Here is a 21,131-nt window from a genome sequence, read left to right on the forward strand (position 1 = left end):
CATATTTAATATATAATGTTAAGAGGCAAGCGGCAATCAGAAAATTAGAACTACGTCATTCTTCACCTAAAGCCATTCTTTATTTACTACCAAGTGAAGAATGTAATTACCTTCACCTAGAAGTCAAAGAGAAAGATTTACTATGTAAAAAGAATAAACTAATAAGCTTTTGGGCTAATTATTGAGTTATCAAAAATGTTTTAAAATTCTAAAATTCATAGGGCTGAGCCAAGTTGTTATTTTGTAAATAAACAAACAAACAAAATTGGCTAATCACAAGCAGTGGAAATCAAATTTTGGAAAACAAATGAACCAACAAGAATTTTTCTGACTTTATTAGCACCAGTATTTTATTGTTTACATATTATCCACTTTCCAAAAAACAAACAAAAAACTGCTAATGTAACACCATTAATAAAAAACACCAGTTTTTTATTGTTTATACCTTGTCTACTTTCATCAAAAATTGTTTTTTTAATAAAACACATATGAATAAACAATAAAAATGTCAAAAGCCTTAGGCAGAAATAGTATCAGAATCTTGGGCTAAAGATATTTACACTAAATCTGAGGTTCACAGCAACTCAGAAACAAAAAGGAAAGCAGCAGTATGATTTATAAATTACTTATTGTCTAGTAAAAGGAAATACCAGGCTTTTAGGAGAAAACCTTTTCAGTATGGACCTCCAAGGGGAATTTACTATTTGGAGCATTATAATAACAGTAAAAGTACAGAGGCAGCACAAAATTAGGAGAATAGGCACTGAATTGAGACCAAGCTAGATCCTAACCCAGATACAAACTGTGGGACATTAAGCAAGGTATTAGATTCTTTTTATTCTTCATTTCATCATCAATAAAATGGTTGGACTGTCACCAGAATCACTGATACAGATAGGGTTAAAGAATTCAGCGTTTGTCACAAATGATGCCTGGAACATAATAATGTATGGAATCTATTATTATTTTATACAAAAGATTTTTAAAATCATTTCTTATTATCAATTCTCCATATACACGAAAGGTACAATATTAACCATAACTCAGTAAAGATATTTTAAAGGGAAACTAAATAATCCTTGTGATCAAACCTGATGCGTGTACATACCTTACAAAACTTTGAGAAACTCCAGTCTTTGAATTTAAGCTCCCCATCTTATCACACTAATTGTAGTTGATTGCTAGATAATCTAACCTAGGGTTCTATGAGCGAATCAGGCCCTAAAAGCAATGGACTAATTTATGAATCTAGAATAATATTAGCAATTTACCAACTTCTGAAGAATTAAGAAAATAGTCCTCAAATCATTTTCTAAATTCTGTGACTTGGATGAGAAATACCATTTGAATAATAGTAATTAATTCTATCAATAATATAACCAAGGCAGACTAATCTAGCTCCAACTTTTTTGAGGGTTTTTGTAGTAATAACTCCTGCAAGAGGAGGATTGTCTCTTTATCTTTGTATGTTCCGTTAACACCTAACAGTTTTAGGCTCATGGTGGGAACCCACTTTACATTTTTAAAAATAAAATTAGAACATAAATCTGCCAGGGGGCAATTCTTATAATGACTCAAGTGTAATCATTTTAGAAGGAGCTAATCCACAGGTCCCAACCAAGAATCAACTAATAACCAAAAAAACCTATAATCTAGTCTTAACAGAGAGGGGTCTGATAAGGTTACTGAAACCCGGGGAGTGATAAAATAACTTTAAAAATAATGAAGAAACACATTAAATCCATAGTTTAAAATATTTTTGTAATGGGTAATGTTTTAATCAATTTGATAATGTAGGTACATAACTGAAGTGGCTGAAGCACTTAAGAGCAGCTGACATGTTAGGTATTTGATTCTACTGAAAATTTGAGGAGGATGTGACTCATTCAATTAGAAATCAATGTTTAAATAAATATGATCTATACTGTAACAGCACTTAAATAAGAAGGTAACTTTTAAGACTTATTAAAACAATAAATAAAGCCATTTTTGAACATTCTCCTAGGTCTTATCCTAAAGAAACTAGGAAAACAGCTTTGTAAAAAGGAGCCCAAAGCCGCCTTCAACAGGCAAAGACAGAGCTGGGGGAAGGTTATGCTAAGAATAGTGCTGCCTGTGCAACTGTTAAAGAGAACTCTGCTGGGACTGGAAAGGCTGTTGAGACAGGAGAAAGAAAAGGACTGATCCTTGTTGTCTCCCTATACACTGTCCTGTAGGTAAGAGGTAGACACGGGGTGATTTCCAGATACAGCAGGAAAATAAGAACGGCTTAGCTGGAACACAAGGGGGAAAAGACGAGTTCTGATAGCCGCTTCAAAGGCCTGTACTTTACTTCTGAGCTATTAATGTTACAAAAATAAAACGAGAAGATATTTAAGTTCATGATAATTTTACTAACCAATGGAAATTTTTATGTTTTAACTGATTTTAGTATGATTGCACTATATCACAATAGAGGTAGCCATGTTACTGAGCACATATCTGTACGACAGGTAGGCCAGGTACTTGAATATTATTTCCATACTTCACACAAATCCTGAAAGGCAACTATTATCAGCCTATTATGAAGAAACTAATGCTCAGAACAATTAAAAAACTTAAAGTTAAAACAGTGATATAAAAAAGAGGAGATTCAAACTCAAGTTTTTCTGCTTTCAAAGCTCTTTCCATATACTATAGTCCTCGCTTATCTGTGCGGGGTGTGCTCCAAGACCCCCCAGTGGATGCCTGAAACCGCAGATAGTACTGAACTCTATATATACTATGTTTTTCCTACACATACCTATGATAAAGTTTAATTTATACATTAGGCACAGTAAGAAATTAACAACAATAATAAAATAGAACAATTACAACAATATACTGTAATACAAATTATGTGAATGTGGTCTTTCTCTCTCTCTCAAAATGTCTGGAATTTCCCGTTTAATATTTCTGGACCACAGCTGACGGCAGGTAACTGAGACAGCAGAAAGCAAAAACGCAGATAAGGGGGGCACTATTGTACTAACAAGCTCTCATATAAATACAGTTATAAATGTTCACACCACAGAGATCACTATAATAATTAAGCCCAGAAGTTAAGATATAAATCAAAATAATTGAATTCACATGCATAAAAAGGAACATTTACGAACCACACAGGAAATTTCATACATTTTAGTTTTAGAAATAAAAGTGACAGGTTTTCATTATCAAGACACTCACCCTGACAATAAGGATCCACTTGATCAATGACAGGCCAAAGCCACAGATGGCTCCATACCTCCCAGCTATGGTATTGGTGATACAGAAGGATAAGCAAAATCCAAGCCAGTTGAAAATAAATGCCACTAAAAGCAAGAGAAATAGTTCTTTTAAAAACCATACTTTGGAAGCAAATTAACAGAAACTTGATATTAACAATACTTCACGGCTCAGCACAAACAGCAGTTCCACTATAAAGCTTTCTTCATAGACTACAGTTTACCTTCTGCAAATGTATGTTATTTACTACACATTAACAAATGGTAAGCTTGGTTTGTTGTCAGTTTGGTCAACAGGAATCAATTCCTTAAAGCTTATCACCAATGGATGAAACTTTTTTTTAAAAATTTTATTAGTTTCAGGTGCACAAGACAAAGCAATACTTAGACGTTTATCATTTATGTCCCTCACACTGTGTGAACCTCCCTCCCCCATCCACTATCCCTCTGACATCGCACAGAGCCATTGCATTTCCACTGTCTCTATTCCTAGTGCTGTACTCCGCTTCCTGTAACCATATACATACAAATACATACATATACATACATACGTATATATATTTATATAAAATTATAGTTGGCATTCATTATTGATCAGCTTCAGGTGTACAGTGCAGAGATCAGGCATCTACACCATCCCTGAGGTGGTCTCCCAAATGGGACACATGTCCATCGGATACCCTACAAAATCTTTACATTATTGATTACGTTCCCCAAATTAATTTTCAAAACCCCGTGGCCACCTTGTGGTTACCAACTATTTTCTAAACCCTTCACCTTCCCCCTTATCCCCCCCCCGCCCATCTAGCAACCCTCTGTTTTTCCTCTATGTTTCTAAAACTGTTTCTGATTAGTTCATTCACTTATTCTTTTCTTTAGATTCCGCATATAAGTGAGATCATATGGTATTTGTCTTTCTCTGTCTGACTTATTTCACTTAACATAATGTTCTCTAGGTCCTGGATGAAACATTTTTAAACAAGATAAAACACCAGGTCACAGTGCAGCTCCCATGCGATCCCACAAAAAGCTCAGCCTAAGCAACCGGCCAATATTAAAAATGAGGCGAATATATTATACAATAAGGTTCCTAGAGCAGGTATCATTCATTGCCTCTTCCTCCTCTCTAACAAAACCTTGTTTTACCCCTCCCCAGGAACCCACCCACCTCTACAGACACTTCAGGGAAGGCTGGACCCCGCTTAGCCCCAAAAGGTGGGTCCCAAGTAGTGAGAAAAATCACGAGACTGAAACTCCCTGCCAATGATTTTTTTTAAATAGGACTTCTGAAAAACATTCCTTGGTTCTTAAAAACACAGCAAGGGGAAGGAGGATGGAATATAGGTTAAAAAACAGTGGCTCTAAATTGATCATTGTTGAAGCTTGGTGATGGATACATGAAGATTTATGACACTATTGCCTACTCTTATGTAAGAAGAAATGGCATCTCCTCTTTCACTGGATCTTTGGACATACCTAATAATACCTGGAAATGCTGCAGGGATCTTGCTATCAGCCTGAGGATTAAACCATCACTCCAAGTGGTGGAGAATGAAGAAACGCAAAGAAAAGCAGAGCCACAACACTGATACTTGTTGTGCCTGTGTACTGCTTGTCTTGTGAGATAATCTCCTAACTATTTAAAACAGTTGAGTAAGGGTTTTCTATTACTTGTAGCTGAAACCATTCTGACATAGGTCCTTGAGATGTAATCAGGGTGCCCTTTTTCTGTCCAAGTTGTCAATATTATCAAAATAATAACGGTACTATTAATAAAACTTCTAAAGATCAATTTGAGCCTAGGTTTGGTCCTGTTCAGTGTCCATCTTCTTGCCCTATGTATCTCCAACTAAACCTCAAAGAGAACAAAGTAAATGGCCTAGAGAAATTGTGGGTTTTTTTTCAGAATACTGAAGACGAAGAAGCATATGAGGATAAGTTTAAATGAAATAGCTATTGCTTTGAAGCAATTTCCCTATTCTAGTCATTTCTTCTTCTTAATGCTTGCTAGTCTCAGCTTTCTTGATCATTTTGGGAAGCCGTATTATATGTTGCAATAGTCAGAAGAAATAAACTACCTGTGTTTGAGTCACAGCGTACTCACTCCCTAGATATGTGACCCTGGACTCACTGCTGTGAGCCATAGTTCTCTGATCTGTAAGTACCTACTTCACAAGGTTGATAAGAGGATTAAGTGAGATAATGAATGTAAAGAGCTTAGCACAGTGCAGAACCAGGGACATAGTGATTGCTGAAGAAGTGTCAGCTATCATTACTAGCCACACAAAATGATCTCTTCACCTTACAGAGTAGGTCCTATCTTTTCTGTTGAAAAGGAAAAAAAAATTCAGGAGACACTATTGGAAATAAAGCTTGTTTAACTTTCCGTTTTTTCTTTAAACATAGATATCAATCAGTATTTTGCTATCTATAGCTGTGCTATCAAATGCCATTAGCCACACTGCTTCTTTTTCCTTGTGTCCCAGGAACTCATGCTCCTCTACAAGGTTATTTAAACTTAATTAAAACTAAATAAATTAAAAATTAGTGTCTCTGTCACACAAGCCACATTTGAAGTGATTAACAGTCACATGTGGCTTGTAGCTACCATATTATAGGACGGCAGGGACATTGAATATTTCCATCATCATAGAATATTCTATTAGAAATAGCTGCTCTATATCTAACTGGCTAATATTTGTGTTAGTTGTGGGGAAAAACACTTAGCTAATCAAAAAATAATTTTATATTTATAAAGAATTTACATCAACAAACAGCAGTAGCGATTCCCCACTGCTGCGCCACAGACATATGTGTCAGTGGCAGGCTGAGGTGTTTCTCTCCTCAGCTCTCAGGGCAGGCAGGTGAGGTCTGCAGCAGAGGACCGACTGCCAACAGTCCTGAGCATCTTCTTCCTTTCTCCAGTGTGCTGTAAACATTCTATTCTTTCGTAGCATGCCAGGTTGTTAAAACATAGGAAGCTCTGATGGAGAAGATACAAAACAGCAAGATATTCCAAAAGTGTATTTTTACCTTTGAGTATGTATACATTTAGCTTTGGGAAAAAATAATTCAAATACTATCCAACTAATTTCTTCAAAACAGACTTAGCAATATCTATTATTCATATAATTGCAGCCACACCAGGAATAAGACACAAAGGAACAAAAAAAGTACTCACTGAGCCATTATGTTTTCTTTTTGTTCCCTGCCAATGGTATAGATTCCTAGGTGTGCTCACGTGATAGAACTTGGTATGGACTGAACCAGGTCCCTTCAAATCACAGATGGACGCCCTACCCCCGAGCATGGTTGTATTTAGAGACACGGCCTTTAGGGAGGTGGTGAGGAAGCTTAAATGAGGTAGAGCCCTAATCTGACAGGATTGGTGTACAAACAGGAAGAAAAAACATTAAAAAGCTCCATCTCCACACACATGTAGAGCACAGGTCATGTGGCAAGAAGACGGCCTTCTGCAAGACAGGAAAAGAATCAGCGCCAGAAACCAAATTTTCTGGCACCCTGATCTTGAACTTCTAGCCTCCAGAAAATAAATTTCTCTTTGTAAGCCACCCAGTCTGTGGTATTTTGTTAGGACAGACCGAACAGACAAATACATAATTCAACCATCTTTAATCGGTTTAAGCGCTAGGAAAACAGTGAAGTTGGGGACCACTTGAGCATAAATAGATTCGCTTTTTATGCCCCTGACCTATAACATAGAAAGTAAGGCCGAATATAGATCTTTAAAGTACAGAAAGGGTAGAATCATTCAATTCTGGGTCCTCTATGACATGTCAGAATTAGGGGAAGAAAAAAAGAATTTAATAAATGTACACTAAACCATAAGCGCGTAAAATCTATTTTTAAAAAGTGTAGTAGAGGCAGGAGAACATATTATGCATGCCTAGGAAACAAGAACACTTTTCTTTCAGCTGTACTCCATTCACACTATGTTCCCCCTGCAAATCTAGGGTAAAATAAGGAAGCTTAAAAGCTATAGGGCACCTATTTCCCACATAGCAAGGATCAAGATGGAACCCAAAAAAGCGACAAACTTATGTAGCCTATATTCCTTAGGAAAAGTAACACTTGGGGGAGCAAGCAACAGGGAAGCAAGGCAATAAACTCACAAAAGTTGGTAAAGAATGCTTGGTGTTGCTGTGATCACACCTCTCCACACTCACCGAAAGAGTGCCCTTCTTTGGAGAAAAGCAAATCAGGAAGCTTCACATAGGTTAATGACATTTGAAAGAAGGTTGACAATCACTTTAAATCATACCATTTCCCCGAAAATAAGACCTAGCTGGACAATCAGCTCTAATGCGTCTTTCGGAGCAAAAATTAATAAGACCAGTCTTATTTTACTATAAGTCCAGGTCTTATGATATGAGATGAGATGAGATATGATATGATATGATATAATATAATAGAGGGTCTTATATTAATTTTTGCTCCAAAAGACACATTAGAGCTGATTGTCCGGCTAGGTCTTATTTTCGGGGAAACACGGTATTACTTATTATAACTAAAAGGTAAATTCCCAGTTAAGGATGGGGAAGGAGAACATTACCATCACCTTCACTTAATAGAATTCTGTAATTTATGACATTCATATACATTCACTCATTTGATCCTCACATTAGCTTTTTAAGAAGAGCAAGGTAAAAATTAATTCCATTTCACGGAAGGACAAATCGAGACTTAGAACAGTTAAGCTCCACATCAAGTCATGAGGCAAGTAAGTGGTACAGCTAGGATTGGAGCATCCAAGTCTCTTACCAGCTATATCCAGTTACCTTTTTACCATCTATGCCTCCTACCTAACCAGAGGTTAGCAGGATAACCAAAAAAGGTTATTATACACTATAGTTTATCCATTAAATGGTATAAGACTATACTTTTAAATTTGCAATAGCCACAAGATACTTATTAATGAAAAAGAGGAAAACAGTAACTTTATAGTGAAAGGAGCTGGCAGACATCACCTTAACCTGATGTGATGCGAGTTAACATTACATGTACACAGTAGATGATTCCCCTGACACGAGGCACTGAGAAGGCCATATAATTTCTGTGGTATTTTTGCAGAGGCGGGGGGGACTGGGGGGCGGGGGGAAAGAGAAGAAATGCATTACCTGAATCTAATTATGAAGGAAAACTAACCAGTACTCTTCAAAAAGAATCAAAGCCATAAGAAACAAAGAACAATTAAGAAACTGTTCCAGATTAAAGCAGACTCAAGAAACATGGCAACTAAAAACAATCTGTAATCCTGGATTTGATTCTGAACCAAAAAAAAAGGTATTCGTGGGACAGCTGGCAAAATCTGAATAAGATCTGCAAACTAGTTAGTAGCATTTTATTAATATTAATTTCTTAATGTTGAATATTGGACTGAAGTTATATAAAATGCTAACACTTGGAAAAGTTGTATGAAAGTTATATTGGAACTATACTATTTTTATAACTTTTTCCTAAGTTTTAAAAGTATTTCAAAATAAGTTTTAAGTTTTAAAAAACTATAGCTACTTGCTTTGAAAATAAATGAAAATCAGATGAATATACACAGAATACAAACATTGAGAACTTATTAATTTTTTGATCACAGAAAAATTCTCATTACATATAAATGTACCAGGTTTCCAAGACAGAAAGTTCACAAACAATAATGAATTTCACTATACTTAATTCTGAACTACATAGGGGTAAATTTCTCTTATTCTTAGGCTCTTTGTTTAAACGATCAGCCATCACGAAAGACACGATGCTAACGATTTACTAATTTTAAGACATTTCCACTAAATTATAAAAAAATATATAAAAATTCTTTTTCTTGTAAATATAACAAATTGAATAAAATTTAATACTTCACAAATATTATATGAGTTTCTTAAGGTATAATTACATTTCTTAGATGTTCCCTTTCTGGATTCACTTATAGTATGTAACGCCATCGAAAAAGCTATGTAAAGGGCCGGCCCGGTGGCTCAGGCGGTTAGAGCTCCGTGCTCCTAACTCCGAAGGCTGCCGGTTCGATTCCCACATGGGCCAGTGGGCTCTCAACCACAAGGTTGCCAGTTCAATTCCTCGAGTCCCGCAAGGGATGGTGGGCTCTGCCCCCTGCAACTAAGATTGAACACGGCACCTTGAGCTGAGCTGCCTCCCGGATGGCTCAGTTGTTGGTTGGAGCATGGGCTCTCAACCACAAGGTTGCCAGTTCAATTCCTCGAGTCCCGCAAGGGATGGTGGGCAGCGCCCCCTGCAACTAAAATTGAACACGGCACCTTGAGCTGAGCTGCCGCTGAGCTCCCGGATGGCTCAGTTGGTTGGAGTGCGTCCTCTCAACCACAAGGTTGCCGGTTCGACTCCCGCAAGGGATGGTGGGCTGTGCCCCCTGCAACTAGCAACGGCAACTGGACCTGGAGCTGAGCTGCGCCCTCCACAACTAAGACTGAAAGAACAACAACTTGAAGCTGAACAGAACCCTCCACAACTAAGATTGAAAGGACAGCAATTTGACCATTGTTCCCCAATAAAGTCCTGTTCCCCTTCCCCAATAAAATCTTAAAAAAAAAAAAAAAAAAAAAAAAAAAACGCTATGTAAAGACACAGATTTGCATGCACACAACAAATTGCTAATGCATTGTTTTTCAATATGTGTGGTGCCCAGACAATCCCTTTAATAACTGTAACTTTTATGACTTGTCCATGGTAGGTACTCAAAGGGTACTGAGTAAAGATACTCAACATCATTAATTATTAGGGAAATGCACATTAAAACCACAATGAGGTACCACCACACACCTAGTAGAAGATCTAAAATAAAAAAATGTCAGTACTAAATGCTGATGAGGAGCAGAACAGGAACTGTCATTCACTGCTGGTGGGAATGCATATGGTATAGCCACTTTGGACAGCAGTTTGGTAATTTCTTACAAATCAATTCACATTTCAAAACACTCTTTTAATTCTTTTTAAGGGTACAATTACCTTAATTTATCTTTAATTATGTTATTCTCAAGTCTAAAATGGGAATAATGCAGGTGATTAATCATTACTATGGCACACTGATGTGAAGATTCACACATGATACAAAAGACTCAACCTTGAAAGAAAAAAATTCTAATTAGAATCCATTATATTTTTAAGTACTAGAGTTCAAGGTCATTTCCACAGACTGTCAATTATCCAATAACCCAAATCTCAATTTCTAGTTTTTAACTGATAAATAAATGAATTCCATTCTGAGAGAGAAAAATTTCTTAAAAATAAGATCAGAGTTAGGCAGGTTAAGTATGTAATAGGCATTTTGCAGTAACACTTTAAGGAGTATGAGAAACTAAAACAGTATCATGGGATACATACATTTATTTCTTTACACGTTCTGAGCATAAACATGCAATTATCTTACCAAATTTAGGTGTAAGTTTTTTTAGGGTTACATGCAGTAAGACACAGAAATGCAGACTTTGAAAACAGAGAAGGCAACAATTAAACCAACAAAAGGTTTTTAACTGAAGTATTTTTTTTTCTTTTTCTCTTTTTATCGGGTAACTGTGTTTTTTCCAGGACCCATCAGCTCCAAGTCAAGTTGTTTTGTCCTTCAATCTAGTTGTGGAGGACGCAGCTCAGCTCCACGTCCAGTGCCGTTTTCACACTAGGTGCGGGGGGGGGGGGGGGGGGGGGGCAGCCCACCATCCCATGAGGGAATTGAACCGGCAACCTTGCTGTTAAGAGCTTGCGCTTTAACCAACTGAGCCATCCAGGTGCCCCTAACTGAAATATTCTTATTGATAATCATTGTAGTTTTATTTACACAACTTATATAACCTGATATGCTTAAGTTATAAACCACATTAAAGAAAACCTATTTCTGAAATTTAGAAATAGACCATAGAATTAGAATCTAGACAATAGCTACTATATAATTTAACGGGCACGGAAAATATAGCAAGTTGCAATTTGTAGAACAGCCACTAGATGGTAGTGATTACAAATAAATCTACGCTCATTAAAACAAATAAGCTCAAGCACTTGCCTATCCTACCAGAAAAATACAAGGGAAGAAAGATGAAAGGTAATTTATAAGTTTAGTCTTATAATAGTGTGATAGTTGTAGAATAGGAAGCATAAAAATATAAATTATAAAAAAATAATTCAGTAAAAATTTAGTAAAAGTCAGATAATTTACATTGATTAAAAATATATTTATATTTACATTAATTAATACACACCACTGGCCAAAAATAAAATCAACCAAGTGTCTAGGTTATCAAGCATTTACAACACTGTTACATCAGTGAAATGTTTTCAAATCTAAAAACAAAAAACTAAAAAGAAGATAGTAGAATTTAGTGAACTATAGAAATAGAGAAATTACAACTTAGCTGTGAGTCAAATTAGATGGTATCAAATAACATGTTTTTATTCCTAAGAAACAGGTATTCATATTACAAATAGTACAATAAATTTAAATTCTTTTCTACTTAAAGAGTAAATGTTTATATAACTCTTATAAACAAAATATGTGGGTAGTGTGCTATCAATATAAAGGGTTACAAACTGAACTAAGAAAAAAAGCAAGGTTCACTAGACTAACAGTAAAAAAACAATAGTTATTTGTAGCTAAAGTGTTTATTCATTTCCAGTTCATCATACCTAACACCAAATTTAACTAGAAATTCTAACTGAAACTACAGTGTTTAATACTCCATATACATCAGCTGGTTGCCAACCTGAATAAAATTTAGTAAATTTGAAAACTATAATTGCCTGCCTGCCCACCCACTCACCCACTCCTGAGTGGTTATCTACTTTTATTCTTCAAAAGATGAAATCAAACAAAGGAAGCTGGAAACCATTCCACAATGGAGGAAAAGGTAAGTGAATTGCCAGACTCAAAAGTAACTCAATTCAGGAAGTATGTATTTACTTTTTTTGAAGTTGAATGTGGTATTTTAAATAAGTAAACTACTCCTTGGTTTTATTATCAAAATAAATCATAAGTTAAAATGAATTAAATTAGCGTTCTATCAATGGTATGAAAACTTGATCATTTAGCTAGGTTGAGGGCAGAAACTAACCATATCATAGACTAATAAATTTACCTACATAAGTATTAGGTTTCCAAAATGATTTTAGCAATTTAAACAGTTTACTGAGTTTCCTATTGTTTACTGAGTTTACTATGTGCCAATTAGGAGTTGAAATAATGAAGACTATAATAGTTTTCCCTCAAGGATCTGAAGTCTACTTTATAAGTTAAATATCAAGAATTTGGCAGGACATTACAAAATATTACTTAGGTTTCTGGGTTTCTAACTACTCACCATTGCTCCCCAAATAAGACTTACACTTTCATACTTTTGTGTTTCAAATCACATTGTTCTAGTTGCCCAGAATATTTTCTTTTCCAACCTCTCCTCTGTTTTAAAGACACTTAAATGAAAGTCCTCTGCCCCAAAAGCAGAATTCATATTTTCATTCTATGTGCTCCTATAATACTGAATGGACATGTAGCATTTCTTATATAAAACATATTCAGAATAAATATGTGTATATACCTCTATACAGTTAGCATCTAGCATGAGTACAATACACAGTTACCTAATAAGTGTTCAATAAATTCTAGGATTTGAATTATAACATAATCACACTTAGCAAATATAAAGAACAATTCACATTTTAAACCAGGTAGATATATGCTAACAGTATTTGCCTTTCTTCACTGTCTATGTCATTTTAAATACACACAAAAAAAGCAAGGTTCACTAGACTAACAGTAAAAAAAAACATAGTTGTTTGTAGCTAAAGTGTTTATTCATTTCAAGCTCATCATGCCTAACACCAAATATGGAAGAAGAGAAAAACAAAAAGTTTGGAAAGGAATGATCACTTACTGAAAAACGCCAGCATGAAAATGCCATCGTTACCCACTCTGAGCTGCTCTGCATCACTGAAGTCATCTCTTGGTGGACACTCTTCCTCCTGAATCTGTAAAACATATGACATTAGAAGAGTTCACTAAAATAATTACAACTTTATTACCTTAAATGTAAAGATAAGAATTTAAATAAAATACCCTCAATTTGTTGTATAGACAAAATAAGAATGAGTACAATGTCTAGCACATAGTAAGTACTCAAAAACATTAGATTAGAAAGTATTAATTTTTCATGGGCACCCTTGTAAAGAGTAACTTTAAAGTTAAAAAAAGATAAATATTGAATAACATCAAATTAATGAAAATGGTATCAAGAAAGACAGATGTGGCATTGCTGCATTAGTGTCAAATGGGAAATAGGAACTTTCATAATCAGTGGTAGATTATAAATGGGTACAATCTCTAGGGTCGGCAATGTGGCAATATTTATCAAAAATAAAAGTGTACACACCCTTTGACCCAGCAATTCAGCTCTTCCAATACATTGTTTAGATAGACACATATACACCCACTTAAACTCATGATTCCACACTGTGTGTGGAGACATCGATTGGCTCTCTTTGAGTTACCCTGTGGGAACTGAGACTTGGGGAAACTGGTGCGAGAATATGCTAATACTCTGGTTACTATTATTGATATGAATAATAAAGTTTTTGTCTCTGACCCAGCAGTCTCATGCTTTCTGCCAGCATCCACAAAATTGACAAGCTAATCAGGTAGCTTGCAAGTATGGTAAAACCTCAGATAATTCACAGTTCTTGACAGACCAATGAAATAATCTCTTGCTTATCTATCTGGTGAAATTCAAAAAGCAATGTAAAATTTTAAAAATGGAAAAGAGCAAAAACTTCTTAATATTCTCATGAAAATCTCCAAAATACATTCAATGAAAATTGTCTGTAATACAATAAAATTGTTTGTAAGAATAATTTTTGTGTACAAAAATATACGAACATATTGATGGATTTGCTTGTAAATATAGAGAGCGTCTCTGAAAGTATAAAGAAAACCCGTCATCACTGATTGTCTCTACTATTCAACAAATACTGATGAAATACCCATTTTACACAAGACTTAGCTTCCTGGTACTTGGGATACATGCGCATACATGAAACAATGATGCTCGCCTTTCCAGAGTTTATATTCCAGTGATGGGAGCCAGAACAAAGACATAATAAATAGGTTATTTATACAATTATTAAAAGGTGTAAATGCTCGGCAAAAAAAAAAGGAAAGGATGGTTTAGGAATGCTCCAATGTTGGGTTACAGTATTAAATACGGAGGTCAGCAGGCCTCACTGAGGCCCTAAGGCAGGATCATACCTGGCATGTTAGAGAAACCGCAAGGTTCAAGTAGAGTGAATAAGAGAACTAGTAAGAAATGAGGTCAAGGAGTCCACTGAAGGACATTGGATTTTACTGAGAGGTCTTACAGAGTTGTGATCAAATGAGTGACATGACTTGATTTACATACTCATATACATAATCTCCATTGGGTAACTGATGTTTCAATTTTGTGTTAGTACACAAAGAGGATCAGAGAAGCTAAGTGCCCTGCCCAAGATCACATAATTAGTTAGGTTGAAGCACTTAGGGTCTTTCCATCCTATCACGGTAGTCTCACTACATATGTTGCTTTTCTGAAAGAAGGCAGCTTTCAAAACCATATTGCTCATTTTTTGGGTAAAAAGATTCCTAAAACTCTGCCATCATATCCCAGGCGACCCTCTTATGGTATATGTAATGACAGGGAACAATTAAATACATATTAATAAAATTTTATATAGTTCCAAGTTAATTCATGAAATAAACATTGAAGTACAGTATGAGCCCCAAAAAACCATCGTCAATAAGATGGCAAGAATATAAATATATTTCATACTCTTCTGAAACACCAGTCCAGAGATTTTATCATAGGACTTTTTTAAAAAGATAGAAGACATATGCACAAAGATGTCCTTTACAAGGTTAACACCAAAAGACACGCACACACACACAAATAATCTAATAGTTCAACAGAGAGAATGGAATTTCATTCAACCATTAAAATAACAAAAAATATTTCTATAAAATGATTAAAAATTAAAGATGGTATCTATGCAATAATTTCAACTACATTAAACATCGATTTATAAATCCTAAAATTGGTAAGACACCAAAATATTTTAACATGAAGAGTTGTAATAGAACAACGCTGGTATTTTCTTATTTCCCACACTGGCTAATGTAAAGAAAGCATTCATTAACTTAACTGATATTTATTAAACACCAAATATGTGCCCAATAACAGCTAGATGCCAGAAATGTAAACACAAGGTCCTTGTCTTGGAGTTACTCACAATTTTTCAAATGCTAGTTTTTATGTCAAAAGACAATTTACTGACATACAATTGAAAACAAGTTACAAAAAAAGAACCCTAACCACTTAAAGGTTATAAAACAAAACTAACTGGGGCCGGCCCGGTGGCTCAGGCGGTTAGAGCTCCGTGCTCCTAACTCCGAAGGCTGCCGGTTCGATTCCCACATGGGCCAGTGGGCTCTCAACCACAAGGTTGCCAGTTCAATTCCTCGAGTCCCGCAAGGGATGGTGGGCTCTGCCCCCTGCAACTAAGATTGAACACGGCACCTTGAGCTGAGCTGCCTCCTGGATGGCTCAGTTGTTGGTTGGAGCGTGGGCTCTCAACCACAAGGTTGCCAGTTCAATTCCTCGACTCCCGCAAGGGATGGTGGGCAGCGCCCCCTGCAACTAAAATTGAACACGGCACCTTGAGCTGAGCTGCCGCTGAGCTCCCGGATGGCTCAGTTGGTTGGAGCGCGTCCTCTCAACCACAAGGTTGCCGGTTCGACTCCCGCAAGGGATGGTGGGCTGTGCCCCCTGCAACTAGCAACGGCTACTGGACCTGGAGCTGAGCTGCGCCCTCCACAACTAAGACTGAAAGGACAACAACTTGAAGCTGAACAGAACCCCCTACAACTAAGATTGAAAGGACAACAATTTGACCATTGTTCCCCCAATAAAGTCCTGTTCCCCTTCCCCAATAAAATCTTAAAAAAAAAAAAAAAAATGTTCTCAATCAAGTTTAAAAAAAAAAAAAACAAAACTAACTAATGAATAAGAACATGCCATGTTCTAAAAGTTTTATAAAGTGAATTATTGGAATTCAAATATTTTTCATAGCGATATTAAAAATGAATAGTTCATTTCCATAAATGTATTTAATCATCACATAATATACACGCAACCCTACACATTCGAAATAAATAGTATTTCCACGTCTCCCGGCCAGCCCACCTTACATTCCCCCAATGAGAGTGGATTCAAAAAATAAGCTTTCAGCTCACCCAGCTGAGATTCATTTACAACAGAATATACAAGCATACCTCAGTTTACTGTACTTTGCTTTACTGTATACTTCACAGATGTCGCAGTTTTTACAAACTAAAGGCAAGACCCTTCACCAGCAAAAAAATTATGACTCACTTTATTGCAATGCTCATTTTATTGTGGTTGTCTGGAACCAAACCTGCAGTATCTCCAAGGTATGCCTACACTCAAATGCTAATAAGAGCTTTTTTTTTACCTGAATCAGGTATAGAAACTCATTCTCAATCATACTTTTCAAAAAGAGGGTGATGGAGTACTGGGTTAGAAACTGATGAATTTAAAAGAATTTTTTTCTTTTTACAAGGATCTAAGTTTTTCTTTTGTGTACAATTCTATTTTGCTTTCCATGAAATTTTCCACATTCCTCACAAGTTAGAGTTACAATGATATCAGAAGCAGGTGAAAACAGAAAATTTTTCATTCCAGACATTTTCAATTCACGTTGTGGATCACATGAATTTATAATACAAAGTACGGAAAATGACGACAGAGATGGGTTGGAATAGTAGCACTCCAGAGTTTTCTCTCCAAAAGGTAAAATCACCTTTATGCTTTTCTCAAAGCACAGAGAACAAGACTTAATGCTTCCCACTTTCTCTTTAGAGTTCTACCCTATTGTATGGAAGTTAGGACAGTTAAGGACACATGGTCGGGAACACCCTTTAAGGACCTTTGCCATTTCCAAGGTCTCTAGGAAGACACTACTTGAGAAAAGGAGTTCCTGTCCCTCTACTTCACTGAGAGGTCATGCATGTGTACAAGCGCATGTACAAACATGCATGTGCTAAGCAACCTAGAGTTGATTTTAATAGAAACTCCACACTTCACAGGTCTGTCCTCCTCCTCTGATTCTCCCTTCCCAGAATCAAAAATCCATACTGACTGAGCTATGCTTACGCCACTGTAATAGACTTACTTTGTCCCTCTGAGAGGGAAAAGGAATAAATAACTTGGGGTTTACTGTCTTTATGTATGTGCCCATAGCTATTTATGTTGACGTTTACCTGTGTGTGTGTGTTGGAGGATGAGAGTGGGAGCAGTATGGAAAGGGCTGTAGCCAATGAAAGAAATCCATCCAGGAAAAACGCTCACTTACCAGAGAATCTATTTGCTGGGCTCCGGCCTGATGGAGGCAAGAGGAGAATGCTATTCATAGAAACACCTCTCCCTCTGTCGCACTCTCTCAACCCTTAGCTAATTCTAGCTTTCCTAGGTGAAGTGATTTTTTCGTGAACAAAATGGGATGAATTCAGGAATCTGAAATAACATCCGAAAGTCTGATGCAAGAAAAAAAGGCAAGAAACCTTGGTCCTGCTTGCAGCCAAACAAAAATGTAAATAGTTTCTGCCTTTTACCGGGCTGTAAATAGCGCACATGTATCTCATTGATTCTCCATTACGGTGATAGCCACTCCTTTTACCAAAAGAAGAAATAACGTGTATATATATCATTCACTCTCTATATTAATTACTAAGACAGGAGAATGAGGGAGAAACGGCAGGTAGAATCCTCGACTATCATTCAAAATTCTAGGGTGGGATGTGTTAAAAGGACAAAAAAAAGTGAACTGACAGCATAACTTGAAGGCCTTGTAATTTATTTCTCTGTGCTTTTTAACCTACCTTGAGTTCATTCATAGAGTCACTAGACTATAATACATAAAACATGAATAGGAAAAAAAGATGATTTAGGATTATAGTGATGAACCACAGAATGTAAACTACATAATGAGGGAAAAAGGGACATCGACAGTGAAGAGGTTGACGGACTTAAGGTCTAGGTGAAAGAGATAAAGTGTTAGCGTAGGGTAAGCGGGTTGAGTGAGTCAGAAGGATGGGAGGTGAAGGTCTGCACAGGAGATGCCTGAAATCAAATATTAGGAAGTGATAATTAAATTGGTAAAGGTAAGTAAGGTCTAGGATGACCATAAGCTAAGATGGAATTAAGGGGAAGATCCAAAGAAACAAATAGAAATATGGAGGTCTCGGAATGAAGAAGGTGAATTTAACTAGGAGAGTACTAATTTCACTAAAAAAAAAAATGATGACACACATAAGCAGTAGTAAAATACTACCAAAAGAAAAGAAAAAAACTACAGGGACAAACATTCAAACACAGATTACTGTTTTGATATTAACAAATGTGCATATCAATTATAAAAATAATATTCTCAAAAGGAAATAAAATGTTCTTACTCTTTGAGCTGTTTCTGCTGCTGCAGCTGCCATTGCAGCAGCCTTAGCCTTCTCAGCTTCATCATATGTTGGAAGAGAGGTAGCAACACTGTAAGGAGGTGGCACAGGGTAAAACTCACTATAAACTTCTGTATCTGAAGAAAAAGGATTGAAAAAGGATAACCATTAAAACGAACTATTTGACAGAATTTTGATAGCCAAAAAACATGTTTTAATAATTTACAACAGACCGTTAAAGGCTATTAGTGCTACTGCAGTCCTATGTCATAAGCTATATAACATATGAATTACTACTATAATCATATATATTATTTTAGTCCTGTATTTATTACAAAGAGAAAAAACTGATAAATATTATCTAAAGTGACACACAAAAACAACCTCAAGAATGAGATTTTGAAAAGGAGTGCAAGACAAGGAAGGCAAGCAACGCTGCTATTATGTGGAAAGGATTTACTTGCCCATAATCTCACAGCCAAAAAAAATAAGAAATAATCAGAAATAATAATGGCAAACACTTACATAGCACTAACCATTTAATATACCACTTCTATGTATATTATTCTTAGCAACTTGAGGTTCAGAAAAAGTTAAGTGATTTGCTAGTATCACACAACCAATAAGTGGCAGAACCCAGAGATTTCCTGAATTCAAATACTTTGCTCTGATAAAAGCTTAATGTTCCTTCATGTCAGTTTTAGCAACTGCCCTAATCTCATATGCAAACTCAGTATCTCTTTGCTAAAAGATGGATGTTTAACTCTTTTTCACTCTTGTCCCTTTCTCCTCCCATTTTCCCATCGACCTCGTTGCTTTCATTTTTTTTGTATAATTTTTCCCTCCCTCAATTTTGAACTATCTTTCAAATATGATCTCCAGAACAAGTCCAGACTGCTTATAACAAACAGAAAAACAGAAACAAAAACTGCGTCACTCATTGCCAACATAAGTAAAATGACACAGGTCAATCAATTGATTAGGCTTAGGCTAGGATCACTGACATGAAAAAACAGGTACATTCTAAAAATCGTACATACCACAATGTTTGATATAACTTCTCTGAGTTCCTCTATTATTATATAACTACACTATTTACATTTTCTACATTGGTTTATAATTTTCTCTACCTTTATCAGAATTCCTTGCGTTTCCAAGGTGAAAACACATTTTACTTTAGTAAACGTTTTTCTACTGTGTTTTATGTACATAGGTTTTTAAGTAATTTTTTTAATGCTCTCTATAAGCGTTCAGGATGTGAAGTTAGGTCATTTTTAATCTAATGAGAGGAAGTGGTAGTAACTATATCATACTGAATGTTATCTACCAAGAGGCAGAAATCATAAATGCTTAGAAAAGATTATTTTTAGGATGTAAAAACACCATAAATGGTCAACTAAATAGATTTCTTTAGTTGAAGTCTAGAGTAGAAGCAAAATTTAAGTAAAAATAATAGTTATAAATTTTAAAGTAGTACATTAAAATGATAGATCTTTAAAACTGGAACAATGATACATAATATCCAAGGAGACTAGATCTTTTATATTAACAACAGATGTGTAAGTTTTTAAAAAGTTTTAAAGTCCAAGATAGAAAAAAATACTCCCACCAGTAATAGATGAAAGTTGGGAAAGAGCATTAACTTGTTACAGTTTTAATTTTGCACTTGTTAATTTTAAGTATTTTTCTTACACCATTTAAGGCAGTAGCTCTCAACCAGAGAATTTAAAGTCTGGGGAGCTGCAGCCCTAGCTCCTCTACTTGGAAGCTACATTACCTCAAGCAAATCACTTACACACCACGAACTTCCACTTTCTCATCCATAAAACTGAGCCAGCAAGGCCATCACTTACTATTATGGGATGAAACAGAAGAGTATTCAAGGGGATGCTGTAAACTGTGAAGTAATATACAAAGTCACCTATGTCTCTGAAACCAACCATAACGTGACCTGCTGAAGAACATACTCTCCACAGAAAACTGGCACTGCCCATATTTAAAATATAACAACTGACCAAGAAGCTGAAGAAAAATACTATTAATAGTTTTCACTAAACAGAGACCCAAATTCTAGAATTACTCAGTTCTTGTGTTCAATTATAGTCATGAATGGCCTTTTAGTACAGATGTAAAAAAATAAGAAAGACCAATAATCACAGAGAACAGAACATCTAGAGTTATCAGGCTCAACTTGTTTTACAGTTCTAATTTACCTACCTTTAAAAACGTCATGCTGCATTACCAAAACGATTCCAGATCACAGAAAAATGAGAAGCTTCTCAATTCATTTTATGGTGCTTCCATAATATTAATACCAAAACCACAAGGACAGTACATAAAGTAACTTATAGATCCCACTAACA

At 35.7% G+C, this 21,131-nt stretch overlaps 1 protein-coding gene across 1 annotated transcript in view; it reads right to left on the reverse strand.

Moving 5' to 3' along the window:
* NDFIP2 (Nedd4 family interacting protein 2) overlaps positions 1-21,131 on the reverse strand; it is a 56,388-nt gene that overhangs the window by 8,296 nt on the left and 26,961 nt on the right. The window contains exons 3-5 of the mRNA XM_019742579.3: positions 18,772-18,905; positions 13,148-13,241; positions 3,208-3,332 (exon numbers count right to left, since the gene is read on the reverse strand). Coding sequence (XP_019598138.2) covers positions 3,208-3,332; positions 13,148-13,241; positions 18,772-18,905 — 353 coding nt within the window. The remainder of the gene's footprint in view (positions 1-3,207; positions 3,333-13,147; positions 13,242-18,771; positions 18,906-21,131) is intronic.

The sequence above is a fragment of the Rhinolophus sinicus genome, chromosome 16 (assembly GCF_057876585.1).
Source record: "Rhinolophus sinicus isolate RSI-liver-muscle chromosome 16, RSI-T2T, whole genome shotgun sequence".
Taxonomy (NCBI): Eukaryota; Metazoa; Chordata; class Mammalia; order Chiroptera; family Rhinolophidae; genus Rhinolophus; species Rhinolophus sinicus.